Source organism: Arachis duranensis, chromosome 3, assembly GCF_000817695.3.
Source record: "Arachis duranensis cultivar V14167 chromosome 3, aradu.V14167.gnm2.J7QH, whole genome shotgun sequence".
Lineage (NCBI taxonomy): Eukaryota > Viridiplantae > Streptophyta > Magnoliopsida > Fabales > Fabaceae > Arachis > Arachis duranensis.
In genome coordinates, this window is record NC_029774.3 from 72,243,366 (window position 1) to 72,263,534 (window position 20,169).

General features: G+C 36.5%; 1 protein-coding gene and 1 pseudogene across 1 annotated transcript; one reads left to right on the plus strand and one right to left on the minus strand.

Moving 5' to 3' along the window:
- Positions 1-10,797: 10,797 nt before the first annotated feature.
- Positions 10,798-17,533, plus strand: LOC107479242 (probable inositol transporter 2). The gene is made up of 6 exons (XM_016099392.2): positions 10,798-11,080; positions 11,559-11,629; positions 14,723-15,058; positions 15,324-15,431; positions 15,536-16,135; positions 16,797-17,533. Exons 1-6 carry the CDS (start codon positions 10,948-10,950, stop codon positions 17,268-17,270), a joined length of 1,722 nt encoding a protein of 573 aa, XP_015954878.1. The 5' UTR covers positions 10,798-10,947; the 3' UTR covers positions 17,271-17,533.
- Positions 17,534-18,058: 525 nt separating this feature from the next.
- LOC107479246 (uncharacterized) overlaps positions 18,059-20,169 on the minus strand; it is a 42,826-nt pseudogene continuing 40,715 nt past the window's right edge.

Here is a 20,169-nt window from a genome sequence, read left to right on the forward strand (position 1 = left end):
ACTTTTCTGCATTTTCTAGTTAAACTTGTATTATTTTATGCCATTTTCCATTCCCAGTGCTATGAACAACTAAACCCCTTTCATTGGGTTAGGGAGCTCTGTTGTAATCTGATGGATCAATTATAGTTCTCATTCTTCTTCTTCCTTCTCTTCTCTTGATTTACTAGAAAGCTTTCGATCTTAATTCAATTAGTTAGTTGTCTTGGAAAAGAAACTCTCCATAATTGGATCTCCTTTGAGCCTTGGAAAAGGGATGAGGATATCATGCTAGAAATGCTTTTTCATGTTGGACCAAATTGGGGTCTGGGCGGATATAGTGACATGTAATCCTCCCAACATTTTGATTTGGAAATACATGTGGTATAATCAGTGACCACACTTCATCTCTTCCCATGAGCAATTAAATCAAGGAATTGGGCAATTGTTCAAGCTTAGAGAGATTGGGTTGCCAAGGAATTAGAATCCAATCACTTAATATTGCCATGGAGATCAATAGATGCTTTGATTGAGGAAGAGATAAAAATGAATTTGATCCGGAGAATACAACATCTCCTAAGCCCAATGAATTCCCCATTTCTGATCTCACCCATTCTCTTTACTTTCTGCCATTTATTTCCATGTTCATCTCCCCGTTTCCCCATTTAAGATTCTGTACTTTATTTCCTGCAATTTACTTTTCCGCCATTTAATTTCCTGCAACATCAACTTCACTCTGTTTTGCTCAACTAGCATACTCTTCTAATTAAAGTTGCTTGACCAATCAATCCCTGTGGGATTCGACCTCACTCTATTGTGAGTTTTTACTTGACGACAATTCAGTATACTTGCCGAAGGAAAATTTGTTGAGAGTCAAGTTTTTGTGCATCAGCCATTCGGCCATGCCTGAACCATTATCACTTATGTATTTTCAACAGTGGAGTTTCTACAGCCCATAGATTAAGGTGTGGAGCTCTGCTGTTCCTCGAGTATTATTGCAAAGTATTACTATTTTCTATTCAGTTCATGCTTATTCCTATTCTAAGATATTCATTCGCACACAAGAACATGATGAATGTGATGATTATGTGACACTCATCACCATTCTCACTTATGAACGCGTGATTGATAACCACTTCCGTTCTACATGCAAACAAGCTTGAATGTATATCTCTTGGGTTTCTAATCAATGATTCACATCGACTCCCCTCTGACATTGGGGCATCTGAATCCGAGATTAGAGTCTTCGTGGTATAAGCTAGAATCAATTGGCAGCATTTTTGAGATCCAAAAAGTCTAAACGTTGTCTGTGGTATTCTGAGTAGGATCTGGGATGGGATGACTGTGACGAGCTTCAAACTCACGATTGTAGGGCGTGGTGACAGACGCAAAAGGATAGTAAATCCTATTCCTCGATGATCGAGAACCAACAGCTGATTAGCCATACGATATCTGTGCATGGTATTTTTTATCCGAGACGACCAATCCGACAGTTGATTAGCCGTACAGAAACCGTAGAGGACCATTTTCACTGAGAGGACGGGAAGTAGCCATTGACAACGGTGACGCCCAACATACAGCTTGCCATAGAAAGGAGTATGAAGGATTGGATGAAGGAAAGTAGAGATTCAGAAAGAACAACGCATCTCCATACGCTTATTTGAAATTTCCACCAATGAATTACATAAGTATCTCTATCTTTATTTAACGTTTTATTTATATTTTAATTATTAAAACTCCATAACCATTTAAATCTGCCTGACTGAGATTTACAAGATGACCATAGCTTGCTTCAAGCCGACGATCTCCGTAGGATCGACCCTTACTCACGTACGGTTTATTACTTGGACAATCTAGTGTACTTGCTGGTTAGTTGTGCGAAGTTGTGAAAAAGAGTGATATTACAATTATGCGTACAAGTTATTGGCACCATTGAGATCACAATTTCATGCACCAGTAGTAAAATCTCAAATCCAAGCTTCAACGCCAAACACACAAGCGCGTGCTTCCTCTCAGGTGCACCGTCGACGCGTGCGCGTCAGGCACGTGTGCGCGTCGTTTTCAAAACTTTGCCTCCAAATTTTAACTTGCCCGAAAATGCTGGCTTAGTTAGCTTGGCGCTCTTTTTGCAAATGAGCGTTGATGGTGAAATAGAGCACGCTTCCTTGATTTAGTCCTGGGCCACGCTTTTTTAAAAGCGTGGCCTAAGATTCCAAAATGTGCCCCAGAATTTCTCTTTTCTCCTTTTTAGCTTATTTTGTGCTTTTTTCTTCTTTTTCTTCTTATTTCCTACAAAGTTTATAAAATCAAAAGATCAAGGAAATATACCATTTAAGCACAAAAGTATGCAACATTTAAGCGCTAATCATCAATTTCTTATATGAAAAAGCATAGAAAAACATGATATGATAACATGTCATCATAACACCAAACTTAAACATTGTTTGTCCCCAAACAAGAAAAGAATCATGCAATAAAGGTTGACAATCCAAGGTAAGAAGAATAGCAACTCAATGTTCATGGTTGGCTAGTTTTTTTATGCACGCCACAATCACAAAAGTGATGTTTCTGTCTAGCTCATGGTTGGCTAGTGAAACTTTCCAGAGAGCTTAGCCAAGCACATCACAAGGGGCGGCACGCCAGACCCTGGGCGTGCCACGCTAGTTCAAGTTTCCAGAGGCAAACGAAGTGGAAAAATCAAAGGGCGTGCCACTTGAGCTCGAAGCTGTGGCACGCCAACACAAGAATGTCACTATGGCGTGCAACTTGAGTTCGAAGGCGTGGCACGCCAAGGTTGACAAGGGACGAGCGTGCCACCTGAAGGATTGAGCGTGGCATGCCAAGCCATTTTGAAGGGCACGTGACACGCTGATGGAGCGCCAGCCACACGCCAGCTAAGGAGTCATGTTTATTGAGTGCTTTCTTTCCCTCTAAAATGTAATTTTCCCTTTTTCACTTTTGTAATTTCTTTATTTTCACTAGGAGTAGTATAAATACCCCTAAAGAGTATTGAAGAGGGGTTAAGTAGTTAGTTCTAGATCCACTTTTACATTCTACTTTTGAGTACTTTCTAAGCTATGAGTAGCTAACTTCCCTCTCATTGAGAGAGGGAGCTCTGTTGTACTTGATGGATTGATAATAGTGAAATTCTTCTTCTCTTCATCTTCTCTTAATTTGCTAGGAGGAATTTCATTCTTAATGCTTAGTGTTCAATCATCTTGGGAAAGAGATTGAATGCAATTGGGTTTCATGGGAACCTTGGGAAAGGAAACATGAAACCATGCTTGAAATCCCTTCTCACATTTGAGTAGATTCTGGGTTTTGGTGATAGGATACGTGACATATAATCCCCCCTCTACCTGGACCTACAAGGGTGTGTGGTATAATCAGGGACCAAGCATATCTCTCTTCATGAGCAATTAGACCAAGGAATTGGCTATTGATCAAAATCTGAGAGATTGAGTCACCAAGGGATTGGGGCTCAATTAATCAGGATTTCCAAAAGGTCAATGAGTTGTATGATTGAAGAAGATATAAGCTAGATTTGATCCAAAGAGACAACATCTCCCAATCTCAATGAATTTTCCCACTCTTATCTATCCATTTCTTTATAGCTTAATATTACATTTTGCAATTCCCCATTCCCATTTACATTCAAGTCATTTACGATTCAGCACTTTACATTCTGCAATTTCTAATTCTGCACTTTATTGCTTTTCTTTATATTCTAGTCATTTACATTTATGCCATTTACAATTCTACACTTCATAATCTTATTAAACCACTTGTCTAATTCATCAATCAATTAAAACTGCTTGGATTTGCCAATCTCTGTGGATACGATCCCACCCCTCTGTGGGTTATTACTTGACGATAATTTTGGTGCACTTGCCAAAAGAACTCATTCACTAAATTTTTAAAAGGGGTAGTGAATCGAAGTCATCAAGTTTTATGGCGCCGTTGCCGAGGATTGGCTTAAATTTGACAGTGATTAAATTGATTGGAGAGCTAGATTAAGCAATTTAATTTCCTTGTTATTTTAATTTCTTTTATTTAGCATTTTTATTTATTTTATTTTAAGCTCTATTTCTTTCTTCTTTGATTATCCACATTTTCACCCTTCTAACTATTTGATCAATTGCACCACTCACACTAACAACCACTCTAACAAAGTAATTCATTCACCCACTTTCTTTCTTGCCTTTTGTCTTAATTGGTTGTATGACAGGTAGGAGAAGCGGAGCTTCAACTTCCTTTGATTTTGAACCTGAGAGAACCTTCTTTAGATTAAGGAGGGAAGCAAGAGGAAAGAGAGTCGTTGGTGCTGAGAAAGAGGAAGAGTATTTTGAAACAAACATGGAGGAGAATATGGAGAATCATTATGAGGAAGAGGTTCATAACCATGCCAGAGGAGGCCCAGTCAATCATGATGGGCAAGAAAGGAGAGTCTTAGGCACCTACATCAACCCAAATCCAGGGAATTGTGGCAGCAGCATCCTAAAGCCAACAATTCATGCCAATAACTTTGAGCTGAAGCCTCAGCTCATCACACTTGTTCAGAATAATTGCTCATATGGAGGAAGTGCCCAAGAAGATCCTAATTAACATCTCAGCACATTCTTGAGGATATGTGATACTGTAAAGTCCAACGGGGTACACCCTGACATCTACAAACTACTCTTGTTCCCTTTCTCACTCAGAGATAAGGCAGCAAAGTGGTTGGAATCATCCCCCAAGGATAGCCTAACTTTACACTCTTTTTTTCTTTCTTTTTATTTGGGATTTGCAACTTAATGAATGCATAACTAATGATGAGTGAATGGGCTGAGAACTAACTAAAGTGCTAAGTTTGGTGTGGCCTCTCACCCACTTAATCTAGGCTTATAAACAATTAACAAGTTTGATTTTGAAGAGTAAGCCCAGAGATTAAGTTTGGTGTGGCCACCACCAATGATAACATAGCAGCCCAAATAACCCAATTTGAAAGCACTTAATATTTTGGGTAAGGAATAAACGTGATTTAATGAGTTCAGAGGAGTTTGGAATCAAAAGAAAATAAAAAGATTGATGTTATTCCACTCTTATGAACACATTAAATACACAATGATGAAATCAATTTATTAAGATGCCAAGGAATTAAGTTTGGTGTCCCAAGGGACACCCATCAGTTGCAACCCAATTTACTCTTGATGAGAAGGAATGTGAAGGGGTTATTTTATCATCACTAATGGGTTCAGTTTCAATTTCAAGAGAGAAGATGGGGCCCACATGGTAAACAACTCACAAAACAAGGAAGTCAAAGTGTACTTGCACTTTGGAACTCAACACACGCAGAAGACACAGTGAGAAAAGAGTTTGCGCCTCTTCCCACGCTAGGCGCCGCTTCCCAATGTGGGAAAACATTTAATCCCTTTTATTTCCCACCTTCAAACAACATCATTCACCCATTATAAAAGCCTCACTCCCCATCTCCTCCCCCTTCAATAACCCCTACAACACTCACCTTCGCATCTCCTTTCATCTTCTACTATCCCCTATTTTCTTTCTTTTTCTTGATTGGGACAATCAAGTCCTAAGTTCGGTGTTGGAGCAAAACCTTGTTTTGCCTTCTCTTTCTTTTTCAACCCCCCTATTTTTTTCACACTCTCCCAACCTAATGGCACCACCAAAAATCTCAGCCTCAAAGAAAAATAGAACCAGGGAACCAACCTCTGGATCCACAAGCTCCTTCAATACCTACAAGTTCATCTCCGCATTCAACCGAAACCAATTTTATGGTTGGGTGAGTGAGAGGGAAATCATTCCAGAAGTTGGATTTCAACTAGGGAGGAATGAACACATCAAAATCAACATTGAGATTGAATAGACGGGTTGGTCACTCCTGTGCAATCCACCAAGGAAAGTGGTAGAAAGCTTAGTGAGGGAGTTTTATGCCAACGCGGTACCACAACCAAGGCAACAATATGGCTACATTAGCTATGTGAAGGGTAAATCTATTGACTACAGCCCCTCTAGCATAGAAAGAATGCTAATGGTGAAGAGGACAAGCTCCACTCAGAGCTTTGAAGAGAGAATGAAGCAACAAGACCCTGGGTTTGAGGAGATTTTGAGCAAAATATGTGTGATGAACGTGCAGTGGATCAATGACAAGGATGGGATACCCAACCAATTGAGGAGAAGAGATTTAAGCCCCCAAGCTAGAAGGTGGCTAGAATTTATGCGGAGATCCCTAATCCTCACATCCAACACTTCGGAGGTGACCAAGGAGAGAGCTGTGCTCATCTACAGCATCATGAGAGGAGAGAACATCAATGTGGGGGAGATGATTGCCAACAACATCAACAAAGTACTGAAAAACACTAGTGACAACACAAGGTTGGCATTCCCCAGCCTCATACAAAAGCTGTGTGATGAGGCTGGAGTTGAAAAGATTATTGATGAGGTGCTTGTGAAGCAAGATAAGTTCATCACTGCCAAGAAGATGGCAAAAGTGGTGGCTGTCCACCCACTCAACAGGGCTAGAGAACGAAGAGCCCATGCTTATGAACCACAACAACAACAACAACAACAACAAGAGGGGGAGGCACAAGAACAACCTCAATTTTTAGCACTTCAACCACCACCACCACAATACCAATATCAACAATTTCCAGAGGGATTCAATTGGGAACAAATGCAAGGAGATGTACACCAAATGAGGGGAGATCTACACCACTTGAGGGAAGATGTCAATCAATTCAAGGAGGCTTAGCAACAATAATGGAGCCAAGTCAACCAAAATATTCAACAACTCCAAGAGTGTTGGGAGCATATGAGGAAGGAGCAGCAAGAACAATTTGACTGGGGAGAGGTGCAAAGCACACTGAATAAAATAGGAGAGCAAGGCAAGTGGCAACAGAGGAACTTGGCCGAGTTCAGGCATCTCTATGTTGCCAGGACCATATCTAGGAGGCAGTATGACATCAACACACAAGCAAAGCTAAATCACTTGTGTAATGCTGTTTCCGCTCTGAACCCAGGTTACCCAACCTTCATGCAAGGAATGGAAGAGCTAAGTGGAAGACAAGAGGAGATCCTAGCCAAACATAAAGAAGATGAGAAGGATTACATGAGGAGGCTAGGATTCTGGAAGCCCAAGGACACCAAGGCTCAAGAAGGTTCATCCAAGCCAGGTGAACGTGGTTCATCCCCTCCCAAGAAGAAGGACAAAGGGAAGGGGCCAATGAACTAAAGATGAAGCTGCTCAAGGTTGTAGAGTCCCATGGTTGACACTCTCCAATTTCTGAATTCTGTTTAAGCTTTTGCTTTATTTACTTTTTGAATAATCATGCTAGGATAGTTTATGTTTTATGCTTATTTTCAATTCCTGTTTGAAGTCTTTATGAGTCTTTTGTTTGGAAAGAAAATGCCATGTATTTCAAGTCTTCACTACAACTTAAATAAAAGTAGAGCTTATTTTCATAAGAGTTGTTGTGAGTTGTGCAAACACAATAAGAGAGACCAAGGCCAAGAGAGATCATCAAACAAACTAAGAAATAAGAAGCCAAGTGTAGAACCTTAGATGAACTAAAAAGAAAATGAGTCATGGAGAGAACTAGTCCTAGAAGGTATAACAAAGGGAAGACTAAGGGGTGTTCCTTGAATATCCATAGAACCAAGAAGTAGTAAGCAGTAAGGACCCAAGGCTCTGAGCATCAACTACTGGGATAGAAGAGAAAAGAAACATTAAAAAGCAGTTAGTTCTAGATCCACTTTTACATTCCACTTTTGAGTACTTTCTAAGCTATGAGTAGCTAACTTCCCTCTCATTGAGAGAGGGAGCTCTGTTGTACTTGATGGATTGATAATAGTAAAATTCTTCTTCTCTTCATCTTCTCTTGATTTGCTAGGAGGAATTTCGTTCTTAATGCTTAGTGTTCAATCATCTTGGGAAAGAGATTGAATGCAATTGGGTTTTATGAGAACCTTGGGAAAGGAAACATGAAACCATGCTTGAAATCCCTTCTCACATTTGAGTAGATTCTGGGTTTTGGTGATGGGATACGTGACGTATAATCCCCCCTCTACCTGGACCTACAAGGGTGTGTAGTATAATCAGGGACCAAGCATATCTCTCTTCATGAGTAATTAGACCAAGGAATTGGCTATTGATCAAGATCTGAGAGATTGAGTCACCAAGGGATTGGGGCTCAATAAATCAAGATTGCTAAGAGGTCAATGAGTTGCATGATTGAAGAAGATATAAGCTAGATTTGATCCAAAGAGACAACATCTCCCAATCTCAATGAATTTCCCCACTCTTATCTATCCATTTCTTTATAGCTTAATTTTACATTTTGCAATTCCCCATTCCCATTTACATTCAAGTCATTTATGATTCAGCACTTTACATTCTGCAATTTCTAATTCTGCACTTTATTACTTTTCTTTATATTCTAGTCATTTACATTTATGCCATTTACAATTCTGCACTTCACAATCTTATTGATCCGCTTGACTAATTCATCAATCAATTAAAACTGCTTGGATTTTCCAATCTTTGTGAATACGATCCCACTCCTCTGTAAGTTATTACTTGGCGATAATTTTGGTGCGCTTGCCAAAAGAACTCGTTCACTAAGTTTTTAAAAGGGGTAGTGAATCGAAGTCATCACATACCCAAAATTACCTGTTTCAAAATAAGCACTAAGTAAGTTTATCCTACTAAAAGTTCTACTCATGTAGATATGGAAAGTATACAACAAATAACAGTCCAAAGTGAAATGTAATCACAATGACCATCTATCAAGTCCACACGGAACATACAAAATATATATGAAAATTAGGAACTTGACTTGTCTAGCAATAGAGTAAAGAAAACCAGCTCTGCCTAGAAAGGCTTTTTGTCGAGATCTCATTACATAACAGCGGTGGCAGAGGTCTCAAAACCCTCTCGTCCCTGCATGAGCAGCAAAAGGAGTTAGGGGTTTGCAGCAATGGAAGGGAGCGGCAGTGGAGGGAGCATTGACGAAGGGTTTGTGAGGGACAGTAAGTGCCAAGGGAGTCACCATCAGAGAAAGTCATCGCTGAGAAGACGATTAAAGGTTTTTGGTGGGAGCAGCGCTAGTGGGAGTGCCGGAAGAGGGGTGCCGAGGAGGCATTACAAGCACCGGCGATGTTTTTCGGAGTGCTGAGGGTTCTTCGTGGAATGCCCTCAGTGTTTAAGGTTATTTTCTAGTGAGAAGCATAAAAGGGTTTATAGGAAACGGCCAAAAGAGTTTTGAACAAAAGTTTTGAAAGTTTTTTGAATGAAAGCTTTTTTTTGGGAACCTTTTGGCCACGCTTTTGAAGCGTGCCAAAAGAGTTGTAAGAAACGGTCACGCGTTTAAAATGTCGCTATAACGAAACCAAGTCGCCACGCTTCAAAAGCATCCTTGTTTCTGTCTAGTCTCAAAAGCGTGGTCAAATCTTTAGTCAATTGCCACCCTCATAAAAACGTAGTCATTGACCCTTTTCACCATGCTTTTAAAGCGTGACAAAAAAAAAGTGACCGAATCTCCAATCAATCGCCACCCTTATAAAAGCGTGGTCATTGACCCCATTTGGCCACGCTTTTAAAGCGTGGCAAGAAAAAAGTGGGGCACAAGCCTATTTTTGCTACAAAATGGCAATGGTAAAAATCGTTCTTTAAAAATTATTGTAAAAATCGTTGTCTATTAAGGTAACAAGAGCAATGGTGTTTTTTGTTATTGTTACCTTAAGTAAAAAACCGTTGCCTATTAGTATTGGTAACAACCACATATACAACAGTTCAAAAATTATTGTCAAAGCGTTGTCTAAAGTTTCGAAAACAGTTTTTCGATTTATGACAATCGTCTTTTACCGTTACGAAAATCTTTATCTGTTGTAGTGTATGCCAAGAAAGGATCAATTTAAGTGGTTTTAAGGGTGTTCCTATGTGAAGAAGTTTCCACAAACAGTATCAATGTCGAAGAGGTGCTAACCTAGATCCCTAGTTGATACAATTCTAGTGGTTGAGAGAGACGGACTTCCAATCGGCGACGAACTAAAATAATTATATAGGGAGTACTTATAAAAAACTTTTGATAATCTATTAAATAGATGTTAAAAATGTAATGGTTAGGCTAAATTGTATATTTGGAATTTCATATCCGTTATTTATAGTACACGACAAAAAATCTGCTGAGGATCTTAAGTTAATCCATGTCAAATTTAAGCTAAATATAAGTAGAATTTGCAGTTAGTTAGGTCAAAAAATTGATAGTAGCTTGCATTATGACGCCTCTTTTTCTTTGAAAGTTATGTAAAATCATGATACATGGAGTTAAATTTAATCCAATGTAGACTACATGGAGTTAAATTTAATCCAATGTAGACTATAGTCTGTGCTCTTAAAATCTTCAAGCCAACCAAGTTGACTTGTATACCTTGCTCAGATGTTTACTGTTTACTTAAATCCCAAATAATAATAATAATAATAATTAAAGGAAAAAGAAAAACCACAAGAACTCCAGAATTAACTTTTAATAATGCTCATTAAAAAACATAGGTATCGCCAAAATACGAAATTTGAACTTCGAAGTAATGATGATTTTCGCTTTGACCATTTTAGCCATTTCCGGCTTTATTTTACTTTATTTTTTCGGCTTTAATAATAAATAGTGTGGAAAATTGATCACGTACTATATAGTCTATCTTTTCTTTGACGTAATATAATAATTTAAAAAATAAAATAAAATTTGTTAAGTCAATTATTAGTGTCCAAATTCGTCATCTCAACATTTTTTTCCAATTATAAATACACTGCATCCCTTATGCCTCTTCCTCCCACACTCAACACACTCTTGCTCAAAGCAAGAACAATATATACTTTCTTGTTTTTTCCTTTCTTCTTCTGTCTTTAGAAATCGAATACAAACATAGCTTTAGTTTGGTGAAGAGAAGTTATAATAAAAAGGAAAGGAAGGAACCATGGAAGGAGGCATACCAGAAGCTGATATGTCTGCTTTCAGAGAATGTTTGGCACTTTCATGGAAGAATCCATATGTTCTTCGTCTTGCTTTCTCTGCTGGGATTGGTGGCCTTCTCTTTGGCTACGACACAGGTAATTCAAAATAAATTCAAAAATTTTTTTTATAAAGAATTTTAAATAAATAAACTATTATGTCCGTGTATATTTTGTGTGTTATTAATATTGTAATCACAACTTATTTTCTCATCATCTCTCAAATTTTATTCTTCCTTTATTTCTATTTTCTAGCTAGCTAGCTCCCTCCTATATATATGTTTTATATTTTTTATTTTATTTTTTTTGTTTGAAAGAGAGCTCCCTTTTATTTATATATATATATATGACCCATTTATCTGTTTTCTCTCCCTCTGTTAAACTCTCAACTATCACCATGTAAACTTTTCTTATACATAATAATAATAATTTGTAGACTTAATACTTGATTTTTAGTGCTACTAGACTATATAATTTTTTTTATTTATTATTTTTACTATTGCAAACACATATTATATTGTTGTTAGTATATTGACACGTTGGTAATATTTTTATTATTAAAATTATAATTATGCAGGAGTTATATCTGGGGCTCTTCTATATATCAGAGATGACTTCAAAGCGGTAGACAGAAAGACTTGGCTTCAGGTATACATTAGAGGGAGATATATATAATAATTTTCTCTCATCAAACACTTTTGGAGTCAAAATGTTGAAAAATCAATGAGCACTAATATTGTTATGGGTTTAGTTAATACGTGCATAAAGACATAAGTTAAAATTTCTATTAAAACATTTTAATAAAAAATACAAATTTTAGTTTTTAATTCATTTATAAAAAAAACTCAAAAATTAATAGAATTTATTATTTTTAATTAATAATATTTTTAATTATTAATATAATTTTTAAATATTGGTCAAAATTAAATTAAAAATATTAACCCTTAAAAACGGCCAGTATGTGAAATTTCACACCATCAAATCATCATTAATAGCTAGTTAATGGCTAACAATCATAAAAATTGCTGAGCCCTATCATTGCTCTTTTTAATTTATTATGTATTTATTAAAATAAAAAAATTAATTATTTTTACTTATAATAACTTTAAGAGCACATGATAGCTAAAGTTTATTATTATTTGTGTGTTGTGAATCCCAATCTCCACTTGCTCGAATAGACTTTAAGGCCCTTACGCCTTCTCTGCTATTTACAGCCACAACGTAACCTACCAATACTTGCAGGGAAAAAACAGACACATAGTTTTCTGATGTTTTGTTTCGAATGCCCCCTTTGACAATTAAACATCACCCGAGTCCAAAATGTTGCATCATCGCTGAAAACATTGCAAACTCTTGCTCTATCTATCTATTTATTTATTTAGTTAAAACCTTGCTTTTGTTTCTTTTTACAACTATGAAACTTTTATTTTATAAATTTAATTTTAATACAAGAATAGTTAAAGTGCAAATTTTTTACATAATCACTGATTACTAAAATAGTTATTTCTACTATATCACAATACACAATTAAAAAAATATATAAAACTTTTGCACTACATGTTAAAATTCATTTACTATTTTATTTTATTTTGTTTTGTTTTATGATATGTATATGCTGTTTCTTAAAATTTCTTTAGGGGTTAAACCTTTCAGATTGGTTTTTGCAGATATAATATTCCTAATTATTATACTTTAATGATTTAGTCTATGTTCTTATCTATATAAAAATGTTTTACATGACAGCTAATCAAGTAAATCTGTCTTAGGTTTAAAAACTGCAATCAACTATCTAATGATAATTGCTTTTATCATTCTATCCAATACATGGGGAAAATGGCTAAATCATAAATTAACTTCACTCACAAGATTGGAAATCCAAATTTTGAAAACTCCTTTGGTAAGGGAGGATAGTATCATATACTACAATTTTCAAGGGCTTAATTAAGATTTGTAGCCTAATTTGTGTGAATAAAAAATAAGATTGTAATTTTAATGCACTTCAGAACGTAACAGAATTTATATTATAAACTAATTAAATTCATGTATTTGGATCATTTTTTAAAATAATAGACTTAAAAATTAGTTATCTTTTATAATGTATTAATATATGATCTAACTAAATATTTGCATAAAATTATTTTACGCTGTCAACGCATGAACAATTAAATTTAAAAATAATACATTATCTATGTAATAGAACCGGAATTAGATTCGTTTTTTCATTTCTCTTAACTTTTATTTATATATTTATTTATTTATTTATTTATTTTGGTCTATAGCCCTTCTTTGTCCATGAAGTATAACCTCCACATAAGTTTTTTTCTTTTTCTTTTTTATAATAATTTTCTGTGTACTTTTTTAAGTTCTTTTTTATTTTTCGGGTTGTGTTTGATGCCCCACATAAGTTGACAAGTGTCCGAATCATGTTTCACTTCAACAATTGTAGGCTTCATATACAGTTGGCCCAATAGCAGTTGCCGCCCAGTGGACCCAATTAATATCCCCAAACCCTATTGTATTCTTAACTCCATCATTCACTTAAAGCAACCCTAGTAATAACAGATGGGACCCTCTTAATTATGCCTGTAATTCAATAACTCTTTTATTATACCAAAAGTAATTTTCTGAGTCCATGTCTAAATAAAAATGCATATTTACAAGTCAATTTCACGAAAGTGAAGACACCAAACGAATTTCACGAAAATCATGTGACGGACCTCTTTTTACAGATCACATAAAAATTAACCTTCTTTTATGAGCTTAAAGTTAGTTTACTACACCAACCACCGATCTATTGGTTTTATATGTTTTATTGGGCCTCAGCCACTTCTCTTTATCCAATGAAAGAAACCCTTTATTCTTTCTTCAAAAATGTTCTTTCCGTTCACACCAAAAGAAAAAAACCTCTGCGAAGATAAACAACCTTATCCTGGGTATGAGACCAGCTTTAGTCAATCAATAGTTATAAACCCATTGATGTGTGTAATAAAATGAGGAATATGTATTTACTATGTGTAGTTTATTATGCGTTGATATATTTACTATGTGTAGTTTATTATGCAGTTCCGGCCTCTGGGCTCAAATTCGAGTGAAATATAAATGGGAAGCAGCAAATTTAGGGGTTGGAAAGAAAAGAGAGGAGTCAATATTGAATTAATTTCAAGATTCAAATAAATATTTTCTTTTTTTTTTTAATTAACTTCATGTTTATATATTATTAATGTAATTATTTTAAGTTTACATATAATAGTGTATTATCGAATAATTTAAGGAGTTTTGAAATCTTATACGTAGATAGCATACAAAATTTTCGATAAGAGTATCCAATTTGAAAAATAACACACAAGATTATATTGAACTTAACTTTCCAAACACACTATAATGATGGTTCTATAAAACTTTTATTTTTTAAATATGATTTTTAAAATTTAATTAAATAATCAGTTATCATAATAAAAGCATCAATTTTATTTAAAGTAGTATAATAAAAAAAATTTATAAAAGATCAAATACGTATTTTTATATACGATGATGGATTAATACCGATTTTGGTATACACCTAGTTGGCATTGTTAATAAAAATAACATCTTCTTACACTATTCAGTTTTGAATAGTAGTATAATCCAAAGAATTCAATCTTTATATTCACCTAAGAAGATAAAGATCTGCCCGTACGAGTTTCGGTATGCAATGAATATCACATTGTCTAATTTGTAAATATAAATGGAACATGGTGACAGGAAGCCATAGTAAGTACGGCACTAGCTGGAGCTATCATAGGAGCTGCAGTTGGTGGATGGATCAATGATCGATTTGGAAGGAGAATAGCAATCATTCTTGCAGATGCACTCTTTCTGACAGGTGCAATCATCATGGCTGCAGCAACAAATCCTGCTATTCTCATTGTTGGTCGAGTTTTCGTTGGACTCGGCGTTGGCATGGCTTCGATGGCATCCCCATTGTACATCTCAGAAGCTTCTCCGACCAGAGTTCGCGGTGCTCTTGTTAGTCTCAACAGTTTTCTCATCACCGGGGGGCAATTCCTCTCGTACCTCATCAACTTGGCCTTCACTAAGGTGAGTCGTTATTGACGGACAAAGACTAATATAGTTGTTTTCATGCAGAGTTGAGAGTTGAAAATCCTTAAATAATTTGACATGTTTGAATAAATTGTCATATAATGAATCTCAACTATCAATTCCACGTTAAGACAATTGCACACGAGTTTCCATGTTATTGAAATATGTTAAGTGATTAATTTTGTATAGTACGTCGAGCCAACTCACATATGTGGCTTTAACGTGAATTCTAATGAGAATTTATGGATGAATTTTCATTCAGGCACCAGGGACATGGAGGTGGATGTTAGGGGTAGCAGCAGTACCTGCAATAGTGCAGATCATACTAATGTTTTCGCTTCCAGAATCACCTCGTTGGCTGTACCGGAAGGTAAGTTCATTGGTTTATTCATCAATCATCATTAACCACCACTAACTACATTTTCAGCTTATGAATTACTAACTCTTCTCCTTCCATTTACAATAACATAACAGGGTAGGTATGAGGAAGGGCAGGCAATTCTTAAGAAAATCTACCCACCCGAGGACGTGGAAGGCGAAATCCAAGCTTTGAAGGAATCAGTTGACTTGGAGATCAAGGAATCCGAGTCGTCAGAGAAAATCAACATGATGAAACTCTTGAAAACCACAGCTGTAAGAAGAGGTTTATATGCAGGAATGGGCCTCCAAATCTTCCAGCAATTTGTTGGTATCAACACTGTGATGTACTACAGTCCCACCATTGTTCAGTTGGCTGGTTTTGCATCTAACAGAACAGCACTACTTCTGTCACTCATCACATCTGGCCTCAATGCATTTGGTTCAATTCTGAGCATATATTTCATTGATAAGACCGGTAGGAAGAAGCTTGCTCTCATCAGTTTGTCCGGCGTCGTGGTGGCTCTGGCTCTCCTAACTGTCACTTTCCGTGAGAGTGAGATTCACTCTCCAATGGTCAGTGCCATTGAAACATCTCATTTCAATACCACCTGCCCTGACTTCACATCAGCCGTAGACCCTGGTAGATGGACTTGTATGACATGCTTAAAGGCTTCATCACCATCTTGCGGCTTTTGCGCTGCTCCTAATGACAAGGTGATTATGTTTGTGCCATTATCTTCGATCAAGTACTTATCACTAGACCAAAATATACATGGTGCATGCCATAATGGCTTTGGTGGTTATATAACTTCGACAATACTTAAACATTGTTGCCAAAATTAAAGTCACCCTTTTCTATATTTTTGCAACACTTTTTACCTTTATTTTTCAAGCTAAAAAGTGTTTTCGAATATTTAAAAAATCGTTACTTTAATTTTAGCAACACTTTTTAACTGTTGCCAAAGTTGTATAGCCAATGTAGTTACAATAATGATAACCACCATAGACTCCACCAACGCGCACTTATCACTAGGGAAGGAGGAAGTGTCCTTTGGTCCACTACCATTTCAACTAAAGCTTTGCATGCTCTCAAAACTATATCTAAGTTGCTCCACCCGTTATCGGCATCAAGGGATGGAATCTTAAGGCCATTGCATACTTACAAAAACACTTGCTAAATAATACCAAGTTTAATATGTTAAAATCTATATGGAATCTCTACAATAAGGTAGAAACTTAACATCCTTATGTTATTTATGTACATTCTTGTGTATTCCTTAACAACAGTAAGCCTTTTACAAATGGGTGGAGACAACAGAAGTATCCTATTGTAAGCCATTGTGTTCCTAACACTAAAATGTATTCAATTTTGCAGCTCTTACCTGGGGCATGTTTGATCTCCAATGACACATCAAAGGACATATGTGGCAATGATCACAGGTCATGGTACACAAGGGGATGCCCAAGCAAATTCGGTTGGGCAGCACTTATAGGCCTTGCACTCTACATCATATTCTTCTCACCAGGAATGGGAACTGTTCCATGGGTTGTGAACTCTGAGATCTACCCTTTAAGGTACAGAGGAGTCTGTGGAGGAATGGCATCCACAACAGTTTGGGTGTCAAATCTCATTGTTTCACAGTCATTTTTATCACTTACACAAGCTATTGGGACAGCATGGACATTCATGATGTTTGGGATTGTAGCTATTGTGGGCATTTTCTTTGTCATTATTTTTGTCCCAGAGACTAAAGGAGTTCCAATGGAGGAAGTAGAGAAGATGCTGGAACAAAGATCTGTGCAGTTCAAGTTTTGGGAAAAGAGGAATTCAGTATCTGAGAAATACTGATTCAAGGGGAAAGAAGGAAACAAAAATTCGTGTGTTTGTGAACTGTTAGTGATACAGGCTTGTAAAAGTAGATTGGGTACTATGGTTTCTATTTGGGTTATTAAGCAATAGTTAGCATTTTAGTTTAGATGCTTAGTTGATTATTATTAGTTGGTTAATGATGGGAATCCTTTTTACCAAATCCACACGAGATGGAAAAAAGAAAGGATTGATAATACTATTTAATTGGTAATCAATAAGAAAATTATGTTAAGTGATCTCAATTGCATTGTATTTTTCCCTTAATATCTTCATTGTTGAGGTTAAACTAAAAAAGGAAGATTCCTATCTATCAGTCTGTCACAAAATCCGAACATTTTGAATTGGTTACTACTTTTTCCTTTGTATATGTTTACAGCAGTACCCGAACATAACACATCCATACTTGATCATACTATTTTTCCCTGCTTTGATCAAGTGGACTGATATTATTTCCTAAATCCTAACACCCTCTCTAATCAAACTTGACAATTCACTTAACATGATTTTAGGTGAATTTTGAATCATAAAACTAAACATGTAAACTCGACTCAATTGAGGACCTAACATACAATACCACGCATTAAGTCAAGCTTTGATAACCTCATATAATCATATATGTAAATCTACATGGAAGGGAACATTCAAGACATTAAGCATATGCGTAACAAAACCAGTTACATATTTCTTAAAAAGGAAAGAAATACATCTGGAACAGGTACAAATTTTTAATGTTTTTTGACATCCAATATCAATGTCAAACAGCTCAGACTAGGAAACAAAATATCTACTTTTCAGTTTTCTACCTCAGTTGGCAGATGAGAAACAGCATCTAATTGTTATGCACCTGCATCAGTAGACATGGTTTGTCGATGTAACTCCTCATGTGCATTCCTCAGAAATTGATCCCAACCACTTCCTGGGGCAGTATCCAAGTAATCATATGGAACAGCAGTTTGAAGCCTGGCCTAACAACACAATGATCATAAATAATTCTGAACTCTGCATCCCCTCCTTCACTGTAGATATGCTCTAATTCATCCCACGCACTAACTAAAATTAATATTAAAAAGAAACTAATTTATATATCTAAATGGTGGACGAAATTGTGATCACATCAATGTAGTATTCTTTGTTGTTGTATGGAATCATTATTATGGCACCTATGTGTGGACACAACTCCGTTCAACTAACCAGCAAGTGTACTGGGTCGTCCAAGTAATAAACCTTACGTGACTAAGGGTCGATCCCACAGAGATTGTTGGTATGAAGCAAGCTATAGTCACCTTGTAAATCTCAGTTAGGCAGATTAAATTGGTTTATGATGAGTTCGAAAATTAATAATAAATAGAAAATAAAAGGGATAGAAATACTTATGTAAATCAATAGTGGAAATTTCAGATAAGCGTATGGAGATGCTGTGCTCCTCTCGAATCTCTACTTTCTTCTTACATTCATCCAATCCTTCTTACTCCTTTCCATGGCAAGCTGTATGTAGGGCACCACCGTTGTCAATGGCTACATCCCATCCTCTCAGTGAAAATGGTTCTATGCTCTGTCACAGCACGGCTAATCATCTGTCGGTTCTCAATCAGGTTGAAATAGAATCCCTTGATTCTTTTGCGTTTGTCATCACGCCCAGCCTTCAGGAGTTTGAAGCTCGTCACAGTCATTCAATCCCAGAATCCTACTCGGAATACCATAGACAAGGTTTAGACTTTCCGGATCCTCATGAATGCCGCCATCAATCTAGCTTATATCACGAAGATTCTGTTGGGGAATCTAAGAGATATGCGCCCGGCCTAAGGTAGAACGGAAGTGGTTGTCAGTCACGCGCGTTCATAAGTGAGAATGATGATGAGTGTCACGGATCATCACATTCATCAAAGTGTTGTGCAACGTATATCTTGGAATATGAATAAAAGAGAATTGAATAGAAAGTAATAATAATTGTATTGAAACTTGAGGTACAGCAGAGCTCCACACCCTTAATTTATGGTGTGCAGAAACTCCACCGTTGAAAATATATAAGTGAAAGGTTCAGGCATGGCCGAATGGCCAGCCCCCTGAATGATCAAGAGACCGAATGATCAAAGACTACAAAGTCAAAAGATTAAACTGTCAAAAGATGTCTAATACAATAGTAACTTATCCTATTTATACTAGACTAGCTACTAGGGTTTACAGAAGTAAGTAATTGATCTAGCTACTAGGGTTTACATGAGTAAGTAATTGATGCATAAATCCACTTCCGGGGCCCACTTGGTGTATGTTTGGGCTGAGCTTGGTCTATCCACGAGCTAAGGCTTTTATTGGAGTTGAACGCCAAGTTGTAACGTGTTTTGGGCGTTCAACTCCGGATCATGACGTGTTTCTGGCGTTTAACTCCAGACAGCAGCATGTACTTGGCGTTCAACGCCAAGTTACATCGTCAATTTCTGAATAAAGTATGGACTATTATATATTGCTGGAAAGCTCTGGATGTCTACTTTCTAACGCCATTGAGAGCGCGCCATTTGGATTTCTGTAACTCCAAAAAATCCATTTCGAGTGCAGGGAGGTCAGATTCCAACAGCATCAGCAGTCCTTTTGTCAGCCTTTTGCAGAGTTTTGCTCAAGTCCCTCAATTTCAGCCAGAAATTACCTAAAAATCACAGAAAAACACACAAACTCATAGTAAAGTCCAGAAATATGAATTTAACATAAAAACTAATGAAAACATCCCTAAAAGTAGCTTGAACTTACTAAAAACTACCTAAAAACAATGCCAAAAAGCGTATAAATTATCCGCTCATCACAACACCAAACTTAAATTGTTGCTTGTCCCCAAGCAACTGAAAATCAATTAGGATAAAAAGAAGAGAATATACTATAAATTCCA

Excerpts from the sequence above, each read along its gene's own strand:
- LOC107479242 (XM_016099392.2), top strand. The coding sequence starts at position 10,948 with ATGGAAGGAGGCATACCAGAAGCTGATATGTCTGCTTTCAGAGAATGT. Across the intron at positions 15,059-15,323 it reads TCAACTTGGCCTTCACTAAG|GCACCAGGGACATGGAGGTG; the intron begins GTGAGTCGTTAT and ends ATTTTCATTCAG. Across the intron at positions 15,432-15,535 it reads CTCGTTGGCTGTACCGGAAG|GGTAGGTATGAGGAAGGGCA; the intron begins GTAAGTTCATTG and ends ATAACATAACAG.